The sequence below is a fragment of the Aulonocara stuartgranti genome, assembly GCF_965226115.1.
Source record: "Aulonocara stuartgranti genome assembly, chromosome: 23".
NCBI classification, from domain to species: Eukaryota; Metazoa; Chordata; class Actinopteri; order Cichliformes; family Cichlidae; genus Aulonocara; species Aulonocara stuartgranti.
In genome coordinates this window covers 5141007-5157429 of record NC_138958.1, presented here as the reverse complement: position 1 = coordinate 5157429, position 16423 = coordinate 5141007, and the positions used below count along the sequence as shown (strand labels likewise).

General features: G+C 37.0%; 2 protein-coding genes across 2 annotated transcripts; one reads left to right on the top strand and one right to left on the bottom strand.

Annotated features, from left to right (window-relative positions):
• The first annotated feature begins 2200 nt into the window (after window positions 1-2200).
• Window positions 2201-3592, top strand: LOC309700465 (mast cell protease 2-like). Its single transcript, XM_082523990.1, has 5 exons — window positions 2201-2292; window positions 2382-2529; window positions 2741-2873; window positions 2966-3220; window positions 3324-3592. The coding sequence occupies exons 1-5, from the start codon at window positions 2235-2237 to the stop codon at window positions 3483-3485; spliced, it is 756 nt and encodes a 251-aa protein (XP_082380116.1). The 5' UTR covers window positions 2201-2234; the 3' UTR covers window positions 3486-3592.
• Window positions 3593-7919: 4327 nt separating this feature from the next.
• LOC309700462 (granzyme K-like) lies at window positions 7920-10699 on the bottom strand. The gene is made up of 5 exons (XM_082523987.1): window positions 10529-10699; window positions 10187-10328; window positions 9168-9306; window positions 8745-9014; window positions 7920-8668 (listed from the first exon to the last, which is right to left on the bottom strand). The coding sequence occupies exons 1-5, from the start codon at window positions 10581-10583 to the stop codon at window positions 8504-8506; spliced, it is 771 nt and encodes a 256-aa protein (XP_082380113.1). The 5' UTR covers window positions 10584-10699; the 3' UTR covers window positions 7920-8503.
• Between the last annotated feature and the right edge of the window lie 5724 nt (window positions 10700-16423).

The following is a 16423-nucleotide window of genomic DNA, read 5'->3' as shown; positions in this document are numbered from 1 at the left end:
AGACTGTGGGGGGTAACAGGAGAGAACCTGTGTATAGGGGAGAACATGCAAACTTTATACACTAACTTTATACAGAAAAGCCTCAGCCTGTGGATTCAAACTAAGTAAAAAATCTCACCTGCCTGGCTTATCACACTTGTTCTGTTTAATTCAGTTTTGTTTATATAGCACCACCTCACAAAAACAGTTGCTGCAAACAGTTGCGCTTTGTATTGTAGGGAAAGACCATATAATAATAGAAAGAAAACCTCAACTATCAGATGTACCCTTATGAGCAAGCGCTTGCAGACAGTGCGAAAGAAAAACTCCCTTTTAAGAGGAAGAAAAGTTCAACAGAACTAGTCTAATGAAGTCTGCCTTGTTGGGGGTGGGGAGAAAGAGAAGAGCGTCATATAACAGATAGTGTGTAATCACACTGAGAATGTTAAGAGGTGAGCGGAAAAAAAATATTCAGTGCATTAGATGACTTAGACTATTAGCATAACTGAAGTATGGTTCAAGATCACCTGATCCAGCCCTAACTGTAAGCTTTATTCAGTAATGCAGTAGGAGACACAAAAGTGGCAACACTTTTGACACACAATTCTGCATTAGTAAAGTATTACTAAGTGCTTAATTTATCATTATTTAAAGCATTACTACTCCTTAGTATGTAATTTACAAATACAGATGGTTGGGTCTGCGCTTTCACAGGCCCCAGTTCAGAAACGTATTCCCGTTAACAAAGCAAGACAAACAGCTCAACCAGTTTTTCACATGCTAGCAAGGGAAGGATCTCAGAGCAGCCCTTCTGCCCTCGGTGTTAGACCACTTTGAAGAACCATCTCTCCTGCAGCCTTTTATTTCTGTGACACACAGTTTACACAAACACCCACTGTAAAACCCCCCTATGGTTATAAAAGACAAGGCACTAGGTGTGTGTGTGTGTGTGTGTGTGTGTGTGTGTGTGTGTGTGTGTGTGTGTGTGTGTGTGTGTGTGTGTGTGTGTGTGTGACCTCCTGCTCACCAAAAGGGTCAAAAGGGCAGGAAGCTTACTAAACAAGAAAACAGAGCCCTCACATAGGATGTGTCTCTATAATAAACACTACAGCCTCCCCCTCCATTCAACAGGCTGGGGAGGGGGACAGAAAAAAAGGAATGTCTTGGATCATACAGTTTGAACCAAGACTTACAAATTTAAGTACAATAATGGCAACATTTAACCATTTGACTCCAACACAGATATAAATATTTCGTTTGGTTTATAAGCTTAAATACAGCATGTTTTTGGTATGTGTTTTTTGATGACCTTAGCCATATTTTATTTTAAACGAAGAAGCCTTAGTATAATTATGTTAAAGTACCCTATAGCTCTAACGACTTCATGTATCTTTCTCTCGTAAGCCCCTTTTTTCAAACTTCGACTGTGGGCCTAGCTACATTTGTTCTTCAAATCTCAGGTGTGCTATGTTTGCATCTAGCAATACATTTGTATGTTGTGTATCTCTTTGTGCTTTGTCTGTATCACTTTTCTGTTGTGAAGATAGCTGAGACTTGTTCAACTCTTGAGGTACTTTCATTTACTTTTATAAATGCTTTATAAGGCAAAAATAGTCCTCACTTTAGATGAGGTCACAAAATACTTAACAACTAGTAACTGTCTCCGATTACTGTTTGTGATGCAATGAACATATTACTTATCTGTTCTCATAAACTGCATACTAAAAAACTGCATACGATGACCTGGATGACTGAGAACCTTCACATGCATACTAATGCTTTATAAATAATGAATTAAAATGGCCTGCATTTGTATAGCGCTTTACTCAGCCCCTAAGGACCCCAAAGCGCTTCACACTACATTCACACACTGGTGATGGCAAGCTACATTGTAGCCACAGCCACCCTGGGGCGCACTGACAGAGGCGAGGCTGCCGGACACTGGCGCCACCGGGCCCTCTGACCACCACCAGTATTAAGTACTTACTGATACCTTACTAATGCTTAAGAGTCATTATGTGTGTGTTACCAAAAAGTGTCATGCTGAAGGACCTTTACTGAGAAAGAGGTATACATTTAATAACTAGTTTTGAACAGTGCTGATAACTGGAAGTGTTTGTTTTGGAAAGTTACCACATTTACCAAAGGAAGTCACTGCAGCTGCGATAAAATGGATAGGGATCAGTCAGTGCAAACCACATAAAAGGGTTTGCTACACAGTTCCATAGTGACAGAACGAATATCTTTCTGCCAAGATGTATGCTTTGCACCAATTTATGCTAATTCATGTTTTGACGTGCCTTGGACAAAATGGTAAGCCACACTATACAAATACTTTTAGCCATCTGCAAGCTGAATATTGACACTTTTAACTCATTTTGATTATCTTCTGATGTCTTTAGCACTTGGAAGTGAAATTATAAATGGGGAAAAAGCTCCCGAGAACTCACTGTTGTATATGGCCTCGGTGCAGAACAACTATGACCACAGTTGTGGAGGTTTTCTTGTAAGTGAGGACTTTGTGGTCACTGCTGCACACTGTGATGAAGGGTAAGTAATCAATCCTGCAGGTAATTTGTGGGTCATGTGATAAGAAATCATTTCAGAAGTTCCTATTAATATTAATATGCAACACTTTTCACCTGCTGCACAATGTATGTCACAATTTCTCCCTTAAAATTATACACACACGCACACAAACACAGATAACCATTACCGTTTAGAAAGCCTACTGATTATCTCTGACTTGCAACTTATTTAGGAATCCAAGGAGAATAGTTCTTGGCACCCACGATCTCAGCAAGCCTGCTGACACCGTGAAAGATGTAATCATGAAATGCATACACCCATATTATATAGGTGTTGGAAATGGGAATGACATCATGCTACTCAAAGTAAGTCGATTTTTTTTTTTCACTTAATATACAGAAGACATATTTGTGATCTCTAGAACATTTGCATATACAATCTCTTAATCTGTTCCCAGCTTTCTAGTGAAGTCCAACCAAGCAAAAGCATCCAAATTATTAAACTTCCCTCTTCTGAAATAAAGCTAAAGGAAAATGAAAGATGCCTTGTGGCTGGGTGGGGTTTGACAAAAACTGGCGGTCCATTAGTTCACCAGTTGAGAGTAGTGGATGTGTCTGTTATCAGCCCAGAGGTCTGTAGGGAGAACTGGCCGGGTCTTCCGGATGGTCTTATTTGTGCTGGTGGTTATGGCACAAACAAAGGGTTCTGTCAGGTATGTTTTTTTTTTTATTTGTTTGATTTTTAAGATTAACTGCTAACTCATGTGTACTTGAAATAGTGTATAAAAAATGTTTTCTCTTGAATAACCCTCAAAGGGTGATTCTGGTGGCCCTCTGATCTGTAATGGTACAGCTGTTGGAGTTGTTTCTTTCAACAAATGGGGCAGATGTGACTACCCGGATGCACCCAATGTTTATGTGGATATCGCAAAACACCTTGACTGGATCAACGAGATTCTCAAGAAAAAGCATTGTTAAGTCTTACATAAATCTTTGCTTTGACACACTGTTATTGTAGTTGTGCGTTTAAATCGCTTTGTGTTTTATGTAGATGCAGAATAAATAAATGTGGTCATGACATCGCATCATGTGTTGATTGAAGGAAGTGCAGCTTTCAGCAACAATACCTGATTGCGGCCACAGTGGCAGTAATGTAAAGACTGGATGCATACATAATATATGATATATATATATATATATATATATATATATATATATATATATATATATAATTGACTGGCAAGGAGCTTTAGTAAAGTGCTGTGTGAAATGAAAGGAGAGTGAAGCCTTAATGTGTTTATTTTTAGACCAGATCTTTTTTTTTTACTATTTTGTTCTGATATGTAAAACCTTTGAAAGGAAAGGAGATTTAATTTCTTTTTATCATGAAGATGGATATATGTTTGTTGTCTAATTACAGTAAATCTTAATCTGGGAAAATGTTATTTCTGTGGTTAATCTAGTTGGCTGTAGAGCTCGGAGATAGTGTCATTAGGCTGTATCAAGAGTAAAAAAAAATCAGCAAAAAATCTCAGGTCATTCATCACTTTTTTTGGTTGTTTTTTTCTTTTTGTATAAAATCTAAATTTAAATAAACACACAAAATTAGAGATTATATGTATTTATAAAGGTATAAACCTCCAAAATAATCCACCAACAAGAACAGAATTACACAAGAAGGTGCAATGAGCCTGTCATATATCAAACTGACAAGATAAAGTAAATATTAAACATTGTGTAAATTATTATCCAACAGGGTGTGGGGGGCATGTAAGTGAAGCCAGCTCAGACATTGCTGGTATTAGGACTGTTCGAGTCAAGTTTTGAGGATATACTGACGAGAACTGGGGTACTGGAAAAAGGCTGATAATGTTGAATTAATTCAGTGTTACTGTGCCAACCAACCTGGTAAAAGGAGTTATATGCAATGCATCTGGGAACTATGGTTGAGGAAAAAGCCAACACATTGACCAAGAAACACCACCAGTAGTAGCTCAGTGCATTAACATTAATAGGAGATACCTGCTGTGTGCTTGCCTACCCCTGGGTCACAGCACAATAGGAACAATATTGAGCAATACTGAAATAATGAGCCAACCCTAGTAGAAGAGAGTAGAGGAAATGAACCAGATGAACTTGGCACATGCAATGACAGATGAATATACCGAGCTGAGGATGAAGATTGTGGCCAGGTTAAAGGTAACCACCCAGCCAAGATGATGACGTATAAGAATGTCTGCTGCCCTCTGCTGGCTATAATGAAGAATTAGACAAAGGCAACAGTTGAGCTGTACAAATACAGAAAATTGCATTTGATGGTATATTGATATGGCAAGAGAAAACATAATGTAGTATTTTACAAAACAAAAAAATCTAAGCAACCACATCTTTACTGACTACTGGGAGTAGCACATGCTCTGCAAAGTTTCTTCTTTCCAAAGCTTTGATCGTCTCTTAATTTATTTCTTGTGAATTCTTGTGAATCAACAAATTCATTTAAAAAGCAAAGTACACTTAAACAAAAACAGCTACAGTGAAATACTTCAACATCATCATCATTATTGTCGTCATCGCCATTGCTGTTGTTGTTGGTGTTGATCAAAATATTAACATCATATTTGGTGCTAATAAAGAAGACGGTGGGCGAGATGGACACAGTGACCAGTCCAGTACCTGACAACTGAAAAGTGACCGTGTGTTTATCAGTGCCTTAGTTCAGCAGTCTGTGGTATGGTACAGTAGACACTAAATTGAATTCACTTCAGTTTAAAAAGAAACAAACAGTACTGATGGGTTTTTTTTTTTTAACCAGTGAAATTGGTCTACATCATGTAGACAACAAATAAACAATTAACTAATTAATTAGTAAATAAAAATATAAATTTATTAAGTTAATGTAAAACACTATTCACTTGCAATAAACAGAAGTATGGAAGAAATACAGATTAATGTGACAAACTGTGTTGCAATGCAGGCACTGCAAAAGATCTGGAACCACAAAAGATAGCATGATTGACCAAGATATCACAAGCTGCATATTCACACTATAAAAAGGATGTGGTCATAAAGGTCAAGATAAGAATAAAGGTGACAGTGTTCTAGACATGCAAGCAAATGATGACAAATCTAGGATGTAGTGAAAAGAAGTGACGTTGTTATTTTACATTCTGTCAGTGGTCTGCAAGCATTCACTGAATTTAGCTGCTTCATAAAATAACGCATAAAGACATGCTAGAATTAAAGCCTGTATGCTAGCTTTGGTTTTCAAGTCAATAATATTTACTATTTTTGAAATTTTAATTGCATTTTATTCACACTTACCTACAATTAAAGACCAAATTTATGATGGAAGAGGTCAATCTGAAAAATTGCAAATGGTATCCACCCTTATGCAGTATACCGAGTTACAAAAGTCCTTCTAACGTCTTCATGTCTGGGAAACTTACAAAATTACATTTATCATTTTCTTTTTTTTTTCTTTTTTCTTTTTTTTTCTCTTTTGTCTTTTTCCTTCCAGTGTTTACCCTGACAAATAATAAAGGCTTAGAAACTCTGATTAAAAAAACAAACAAAACAAAACAAACAAAAATAGTAATTATATCCCCTAACCCAATAAAGATAAAGCCTCTGCTTCTACTGACTCTTAATGCTGTCACAGTGTTATTCAATATCTTAGAGAAGTTAAGGTCAGACTCAGTGTAGCCAACTTTATTAACATTTATCAATTTTCTACTAAATACAGCCAAAATGTCATAACTGTGAGTTTGGGAAAGCACATTGAAGTTCAAATCTTATCTGGTTTGTGGTTTTTGTGGTTCATCTAGTTTGCTGCTGAAGATTATGCAAAAGTTGTCAAAAGTTTCCAAAGCAAAGTATCATGGTTTTACATCAGCCTTCTTGAACTTTAGCTCACTAAATGAATCTAAATCTGTTATTGCAAGTAAGATATTCTCACAAAATGCGTGTGGGTTCGTTTATTACAACAAGCCTGGAGTAAACACCTGAAAAAAATAAGAGTGAGAGCTAAACAGCTTTTAAAATTCACTGGGGTTTGTACATTGCTTATTTAAGTGTCCAATAAAGTGCAAAATTTAATTACCAACTGGATTACTAGTTATGAGCTGAAAATAAGTGAGAAGTGTCTGATATGACACCAAGTGTTTACTGGATAAAAATGTTTTTCTCATTCGGTTGGCAGTAAATAATAAAGAAATAAGATTTATTGAGTGAAAATAGCTTTTCACTTCACAGCAGTTGACTCTAATAATAAATTAAATACTAGTTCAAACAAATTGCTGTCTAAATATATTTCATTTATGATGCTGTTTTTACCTTTATGGAACCGGATGATATTTGCTGTTAATCTACTAATTGTTTTAAGTAGTGCATCTTTCTGTAACTGAATTAGTTGATATAACATGTAATGGTCCTAAAGATCTTTGAAGATAGATAACGTATTAAGACATAAATTCAAACTGAGTCTACTATTTAACTTTAATGGCCCAACTCGTTACAACTTATATGGTACTCTTGGAATCCTAGAATATACAATGAATGAACAAACGCATTCAAGTTGAGCCAGCTATTTATCTACAAGCAGTCATCTGGTTTTATTTTGTAAAACCAAGAGGAAGACACATTTGGTAAGTAAATACTACAAAAAGTTTCTTTTAAATACACGTAGCAGTTTTAATCCTCTAGTTTTATCAACGTTATCAGATTGCCAGGCAGCCTGAAAGACTTTTTAATTAAAACATTAACACAGAATCGATTCATTTTCTTTTACTTTCTGAATAATATCAATGCTACTTTTCATGAAATATTTTCCAGCTCTCTTTGTTTTAGTAATATGCAATGTTCAAACCTACAAATGTCTTTCATCAGAGTTTTCATATGATTTCAAAGGGATGTCAATTTCACCATGCTTTCTATTCTATATAATAAGAAAATGGCAATAGTTAATGTACAGTTAAAGTACAGACATGTAAGGCTACAAAATTCTTTAACCTGCTTGTATCGGTGAAATTGTTACAATTCAATTTTAAAACAATCACAACGTCTTATCTTTTGCATAGTCTGTTAAAAATAAATAAGGCAATATTTTTCTTTTCCCTCCAATAATCTCCGAACGATGATGAATATCAGAATTTTTTTTAATCGTACTTCAGGAAAACATCTTGATAAGATTCAAGAATAATTACTTTTTGCCATCTGGTAGCTTGTTTACAGAAATTACAATAAATAATATTAGGAATAAAATGCCTTTAACTTGAACACTAAAGGACTGAAAGACTGAAACATAAATTTTACAAAGATGACTTAGGAGACTTAGGAATTACTGTAAGGCGATGACACAATTAAGGAAATGCACTAAAAAGAAGAAAAGAAAAGAACACGAAAATGACAGATGTGTTGTTGTTTTTGTCATGCCACAAGTTTTATTAGAAAGTAGAAAAGCTAGAAAGTTAATTACAAAATATTGTTGTTTTTGGCCTTTTCAAGCAAAATACTTAAAATGAGAAATGAAATAAACATTAAAGCATACTCAAAAAATTTTTTTTGTCATTTTTGTCAAAACGTCTGCTTACAGATTTATTTATTTTCAGCTTAAGTTTGCAATACATGCCATGGTGAGTCTCTTTGGCTAATCTCGCTTTGTTTTTTCACTTTCATTTATCTATTTATTTTTTGTATACATTAAAAAGATCCTTTTCCTGTTTGCATTGTAGCTGTCTGCAACAAACAAGAGCATTCACATTTGGAGGTTCTTGAGTTATATGATATTTGGAAAAAGTTCATGTTTGTGCCAAATTTACCTAACAGACTAACTATGGGCGGCTATCATGTGGACAGTCTGTAAAAACTAAAATATCATAAAGAAGAGGAAGAATGAAATAAAATGGATAATGTTCAAGTAAGTGGTTAACAGTGACAGCAGCTGCCAGATTTAAAAAGCATCAAATATGCCCGTCTCGCTTAGCTGGTACGGCTCGATTTCACTGATTTTTGGTTTCAGATGACTTCATTGTTTTTTTGATCCACTTTAGTTGTTTCTTTGAGAGAAACGAGTAGACCGCAGGTTTTGTCATGCACCCATGAGATCCAAAAGAAGTGACTCCAACCAACATTCCGTAGCACAGCAGTGGTCCTCCTGAATCCCCCTACATCAGCAAGATCAAATATATGATTAAATATATGAACAAAAAAATAAAAAGAACATGCATCTGTCATACTTACATAACAGCTAGAATCGTTTCTTTTGCCAAATGTACCAGCGCAAATCATGTCCCTGGTGATAGAAGGGTTGTGGTTGTAATAATCGCAAGAGTTGCACTTCTGTCTGCTGATCACAGCTACATGGCCACCCTTGAGGACATCTGATGTTTCATTGTTTTCAGTTTGTCCCCATCCAGCCACCAGACACCTTCTCCCATCTGCAGGCCTTTTGACTATTTTCCCCAACTGTAAGTATTTCACGGTTTTGGTTATCTCTGCTGGTTTCTTAAGCTAAAAAAAGAGAAATAAAAAGAAATATTACATATCGATAATGGCTGTCTATACATTACCTTCACAGAGTTTGTCTTAAAGTAAGTCTGTTTGCAGCATTGTTCAAAAGTCATGAACCACCTATTGCTATGAGACACTCAATTATCACCTTACCTTAATCAGCATGAGGTCGTTGCCCTGGAGATAGTGGTAATAGTCAGGATGAGGGAAGAGTTCCTCAACCTCTCGGACCTGCTTGGAACCTTTTTCCTCTTCGTTTATGGAGTGTGCACCTAGGATAACCCACCTCATTCTGACAAATAAAAAAAACAAAACTTTAGTGATGACAGTTCACATTGAACTTTTTTTAAGATTTCCTTCCTCTTCGGGGCTAAAAAAGGCCATTCAAACACACGAGATATCAATAGAGAGCCCTGGATGTCCTCTATTTAGGACTTAGGACTAAATATTACAGGAATTAGTAGGATAGCTCAAATAAATATATAGACTAAAAGCAAATGTCCATTACAATCACTGCCACATTTTATTACCTACTTTCTTGTTCCAGTTCTAGAGCAGGTGTAACACGAAATAATTTTGATATTTACTTTTTAAAAGGCATTATTCTTTGCATGTTTGTGGCTGAAGCCTGGAAGGAGTGTGATCAACTTTTTTTTCAGTAATGTACCAAACAGTCAAATCTACTCAAAGCGGGAGGAGAGAGTCAGAAATGAATAATAACAAATAAATGCAGATTGGTGTATAAATACATAAACACAGTGCATCATGGGATGCCCCCCAGCAGCCTAGGCCTATTGCAGTATATGTTTTTTCAAAAAAGCCTATTCTTAAAAGTAGAGCGGTGTCTTTCTCATGAATCCTGAAAAGGCCCAAAAGTTAAAGGCTCTTTCTCCTGTTCTTTTCTTAAGACCCTTAGGAACCACGCGTAAGTCAGCAGTCTGAGAAAGAAGTTTTGTATTGGTAAGTTTTCATAGTAATACTACTATGAGGTCTTTAAAATAATAGACTTGTAAAGCTGCAAAAAGGTTTACACAGACCATATCAGTGATCAGTGTTTACAGACATAATCTGTTTTTTAACCAATATCATTATAATGCACTCACTGTTTCAAAAAAAAAAAATACTGCAATATTTTGATTTGAAATTTCAAGAAAAGTAACTCGGGTTCATACTTGGTGCAGTGTGCGGCCGTCAGGACCCATTGTGGATGGATTAATGTCCCGCCACAGAAACTGTTTTTACTTAACAAATAAGTCATAAAAGGGAGTGAGTGTGGCCTGACTTCTCTTCCTCCAATAATCTCAGAACCATGACCTAAAACAAAAAGAAAATATCCAGTCGCATAACAAAATCAGCACATTAAGTCAAGAACAAGTGAGAGAAACAAACACCCGGCATTAATGGCTTTCTAAGACTAAAAAGATATCAGTAATGGAACTTTGTATTCTGTTTATTTACATGAAGGAGACAATTATCAGTAAGTAAATGAAAGTAAAATATAAAACATTACTCACCTGACTGGACGAGGAAGAGAATGCCACATGAGATGAAAACGATGAGGCGCAACATTTCTTGTTATCTGTCTTTAATGTTCACAGTTTTCAAATCTACTGGGATGCACAGCTTAATATTTTGAGCTGAAAGGATGTGGTCTGGACACAGTAATTAATGAGTCAACAAAATGGACACAGCCAATCAAATCCTAAAAACTGTTGGTGTAAATTATTCCTTCTCCACCCCCCAACCCCCCCCACCATCACTACAGTTACACCCAATCGACGCACATATACACACACACACACACACACACCCTTTTGCTATATAGGGGAGGGTTAGTGCAACTCACATTGTCATGAGCAGCAGTCCGGTCACTTAAACTTTCAGCTATACTTTTAAGGGTTTCTGAAAGCTGCTGTGTACTTCAGAAAAAAATAAAGGAAACCGTATGTGCAGAGGTAAATGATAACAAAGACGCAATATTTACTGAGAATAGTTGTAGATGCAGTAGTTTCACCAGAGGAATGAAAAGTAATCGCGCAGACAATGTTTAACACTTTTTGTCATTTGTTATTAAGTTACATGCTAGATATTATATGTGTCATATTTGCCAAAAGTGCTATAAATGTGCACTAGTATGTCTTTGTGAATTTGTTTACATGTTTACATGTTAATGTGCTTTTTAATATTGATGCTTGGTTTTATAGTTTTACCTGGATTACAGTGAACTGCGATGAAGACACAAGTGCCAAAAAAATATAGTAGAGAACGCCACCTTGTGGTTTAGTATGAAAACTGCGAGGGTCATAAAAGTGTCCCTGTTTTACATTGAAATGTAACATGAGACCTAAAGTAATTTAAATTTAATGTCACCAAGAGGTTAATTCGGCTGTTATCAGCTAACAGGGATGAAGGAACAGCATCACTTAAGAAAAAATGTTTGTCACTTTTTTGCACTCTTCCTAAGATCCCATTATTCTTTGTTTGTTGATTTCTGTGTTGAGATTACTGTACTTGACTTTTGCAGGAAACCTTTTTATAATAATGTACAACAGACAGAAAGAGAAGGTAGAAAACAAATGAACAAATATTGGTTCTTTGGCATTGTGGTCAGAGGTCAAATTTTCTAAAAAATCTTGTGAACATGATAACTCGAGAAACATATCACCTTGGTATTCAAATTGATACCATAGGCCAGGGGTAGGCAACTCCAGGCCTCTAGGGACAGTGTCCTGCAGGTTTTACATGGGTCCTTGATCCAACACAGCTGATTCAAATGGCTAAATTATCTCCTCAACATGTCTTGAAGTTCTGGTAATGAACTAATCATTTGATTCAGGTATTTTGACCCAGGGTGATATCTAAAACCTGCAGGACACCGGCACTCAAGGCCTGGAGTTGTCTACCCCTGCCATTGGCTCATCTGGGACAAATCCCACATGAGTTCAAATCTTAATAATGGTGTCAAGGCTGAGGTCAGAGGTCAGGTTTTCCAAAAATCTCGGGAATGCGATAACTCAAGTAGGTGACCAAAGATTTTCAAATTTATACATAGATGCATCTATTAGGAAACTGAGCAGCCATCAGTATTTTTTATTTCACTTGTTTCATTCTATATGAATGACAAACAAACTCATGAACAGAAACATACAACTGTTACGATCCTGGGTCATTTGACCCAGCGTTTTGAGTTTTAATATATTTTGATGTTTATGGTTTATGTTGAAGTTCATTACGTTATCTAAGTTCATTTGTATTTTGTCTATGTTTCCCTGTTATAGTTCATTGTTTATTAGCTTCCCCTTGTGTCTGCACCCATATGTTTCAGTCTCCCTCGCTCTTCGCATGTTTCATGTCTGCGTGTCCTATGTTGTCACTCTTGTGTTTTGTCTGCATCTCATTATGTTTCCTGTTTTATTTTGAAGAGGTCTGGTGTCCTATGTTCATTGTGTTTAGTTTTACTTCCAGTGTGGCATCATTATATTCATTTTAATCAGCTGTTTCCCCATGTGTTTACACTTGACCTGATCACCTCCTGTGTCTCTGCATGTTTTCATTCATTCCTTATCAGGTTGTCTGTGGTTTCTTTTCATGTTTCCAAGTCTTCAGGTTTCAGGGTTTTCTATGTTTAACCTTAGTTTACCCAGTTTAGGTTAGTGTTTAATTTTCTCGTTGCCCCTTGTTTTGTATGTACAAAACCAGCCATTAATCAATGGCTCGTTTTCAGTTAATATTAATTTTGTTTCCACGTTTTGCTTTGCTGCATTTGGGTCCTTTATTGTCCACTCCACCTGTTAGAGTTTGTATTGTTGATTGTCATTTATGCTTAGAAATATTTAACCATAGATGCTTAGAGGTGTATAATCAATTGTGTAGTGATAAGTTGTGTGATCTTTAACAGGCTACAGAGGCTTGGTGTGCATTCCACACTAGAATGCACACCTACATCCTGGGAGCACGGGAAGAGGTCGCATCTTGTTTTAATTGTTTTATGGTAGGATTAACGTAGCTACGTCTGTTCTAGTCTAAGTGCTTTTCTGTTTAGATGAACTGCTGGACTTCCTCACCGGGGGGGGTCTAGTCTACCCTCTTCCTGACCAAGGATGTTTGACCCTTTGATCAGCAACACACACACACACACACACACACACACACACACACACAGGCAAGGTACTCTTTGTTTGTATGTAGACGTCGGTATGTTAATGAACCTATGCATATTCATGTAACCTCAATAAAAGGACAGTGTTACGGGAGGACGGACGAGACCAACTGGAGTCAAGCGGTTGTCTGGTTCTCTCCCGTGCACGAGTACCATGAAGAAGTTTGCCTACTTGCGTCTTGCTTGCAGTGTAATTATATTGTCTTAATGTTCCAGCGAATAGGTTTATGCTACAAACCTATCACCACCCAATCTGCTTCTGCACACTGTGACAACAACAGTAAATTCATCATGCAAGATCAAATAACATGCCATTTTCTGGGAGTGCCTTATAAGTAATATTAAGATTCTGTTATTACTAACAACTAAACACTAATATTTGCCCTAACATGAGTTAGGTGGAGTTTGTGTTTATCTGTGTGTAACACATTTTGAAATACGTGGCTGTCCCAGCGTCACACAAGTCATAACTGGTGAAACTATTGAAAAAGCCATATGATTCCATACTCGTGTTCACTGGTGGACAGTTTAATGACATAACACATAATGTTTAATGATTTGTGAGTAATCCAGTAATGTCTACGGTCATTTCTGATGAATGCATAAAACTTACATGCATAGTGGTATTCCAAAAGTTCCTTATTGTCATCCCTTGTCTACTTATGCCTTCTTGTTCTAATAGCTGACTTTTCATCAGTGTGTCCTGGTTCCTCAACCCCTGATGAAGACCATGTCAGGTGAAGGGAAGTGGACTCAGAGGCATGGCTCGCTGTAGATGTGTAGAATATTTATTTACTGACAAAGTGAGTAATTAAGTAACGTAATGACTCCAACACTGGCTGCAACCATACCCTAGAATGTGATCGCTGATGTAGGGTAAATGAATCCTGAAAACAGAAAGTAAAAGTTGAACTAGGCTCCTAGTACAGGGCCTGTCATTAGGCCCTGCTCATTTTATGGGATGCTCAGTCTTGTAATTATTGTTTTGTTTTGTCTTTTTATGTGGTCGCTGTTTATTATGCCTTTATGGACTTTTTTGTACTTAATGTTACACACATGTTAACAATCTAAACAGTGATATATGCTGCTTTAAAAAAAACATATCCCCATTCCACATTCCAAAATGTCATGTGACAATCTGATTGGCTTAGGAGTGATGATGTCACAAGGATGTCACAAGGATGTCACAAGGATCCTTTGAAGTTTTTCTATAAATAGGGGTGAGAAACAGCAATTTTCAGTTCGTTTCGTCGCAGCCTTTGTGTTTGCAGCCTTCAAACGTTCACTACAGAAAAATTTGGAAACCTCTCAGAGTCATCGGATACAAACGCCAACATGTATCCAAGATTACGGCAACCAAGACAAAAAGATTTCGCCGCCTCTCCTTCCACGCGTGGCCGGCCAATTTCTCCAAATGGCCTCTTATCCATCCAAAGGGCATTACAGGAGAGTAGGAATGAAAACAACCATCTCCAGAACAAAATTCGACAAATTGAAGAAGAAAAACGTCACCTGGAGAAGAAGTGCTTACAAATGGAAGCACAAAACAAACACCTGGAAGAAACACTACAGCGCCAGCCCGACATCAACATTATTAATGAGGGCTGGGGGATCAAGTTTGCTCAAGCCAGAGAGCAGATTGTATTCCTCATCAAAGAAAACAAGAAAAAGAGCGCTGAAGTTAAAGAAATGTCCGAGCAGCTTCAAGGCAGGAAAGCGACGATTGATAAAATAGAGTGGGATCTGCAATACATGGACCAAATCAATCACCTGCTCCAAAGAAAGCTTGATGAAGCTGAAGAAAAAAATAAAGAAGTCCTCCAACAGAAGGAACAACAGGACACAAAGCAAAAAGACCTGCAGCGCGAACTCCAAGGCATGCAGGAAAAGTACAGAATGGTGAAGGCAAAGTTGGATCAAACACTGGTCCAAAATAAAGACGACCTTCAAGAGAAAGAGCAAAAGCAAGAAAGACTGACAGAAGAAAAGTGCATTATCAAGGACTTTGAGAGTAAAAATCAAAAAATGCAAGAAGTCTGTAATGAACTGAAGGTCAAAACAAGTGAGCTGGAGGGAGAAAAGGAAACACTGGCAAAACGATGCTCACACATGCAGAAAAAGATTGATCACATGGCGAAAAACAACTCGGAGCTCATTAAGGGGATATTGTTGGAATTCAACAACTTGAAGCGGGAAAACACAGAAATGCAGGCCCAAAAGCAAAAACAAGACAAAACGCATGAAGACCTGCAGTGTACGCTCCGCGACATCCAGAAAAGAAATGAGCAGCTAGAAGGCCTGCACAAAGAAGATCAAGTGAGAAATGCAGACCTGCAGAAGGCAAAGCTGACACAGGAGGCAACATCCAAAGACCTCAAAGAAAAGCTTGAAGAAACACAAGCAACATTAGAACAGGTGGAACAAACATGCAAGAAACTTGAGAGGCAAAACACAGAAACCATCGATGAGTTGAGAACCCTCATCCTGGACAAAAAGGCGCTCGTGGAAAAGTCCATGAAAAAGAAGAAAAGATTCTTCAGCTTTTTCCGGTAGAGGGACAATACTGCTTCTTCAACTGATGTAGCCTCGTCTTGCTCCACCTCTGTTCACCCCCCAACCAGTCCCGGCAGTTGACTGCCCCCTCCTGAGCCTGGTTCTGCCGGAGGTTTCTGCCCGTTTTAAGGCAGTTTTTCCTCCCCACTGTCGCCTAGTGCTTGCTCAGAGGGGATTGTTGGGGTTTTCTCTCCTCTACCTTCTTTCTTTATTTACTTGTTAACTTTTTGCTCTTACCTCATTTAACCTTGTTTCGTTATTTACTTGTTAACTTTTTGAACTTACCTCATTTAACCTTGTTTCATTATTTACTTGTTAACTTTTTGAACTTACCTCATTTAACCTTGTTTCGTTATTTACTTGTTAACTTTTTGCTCTTACCTCATTTAACCTTGTTTCGTTATTTACTTGTTAACTTTTTGAACTTACCTCATTTAACCTTGTTTCGTTATTTACTTGTTAACTTTTTGCTCTTACTTCGTTTTACCTTGTTTCTTTATTTACTTGCTTGTTTAACTTTTTTTCAACTTATCTAACAAAATAAAACAGTTGAATTTATCCTTTGAGTATTGTTCATCTAATCTTTACAGAGTTTTTCCAAAACACTTTCAAACATTCAGATCTGTCTTTCATTTTCTTCTTGAAACCTCATGAACGGTGAACTAAAAACTCTGGAACATGGTTTGAAACACTGAAA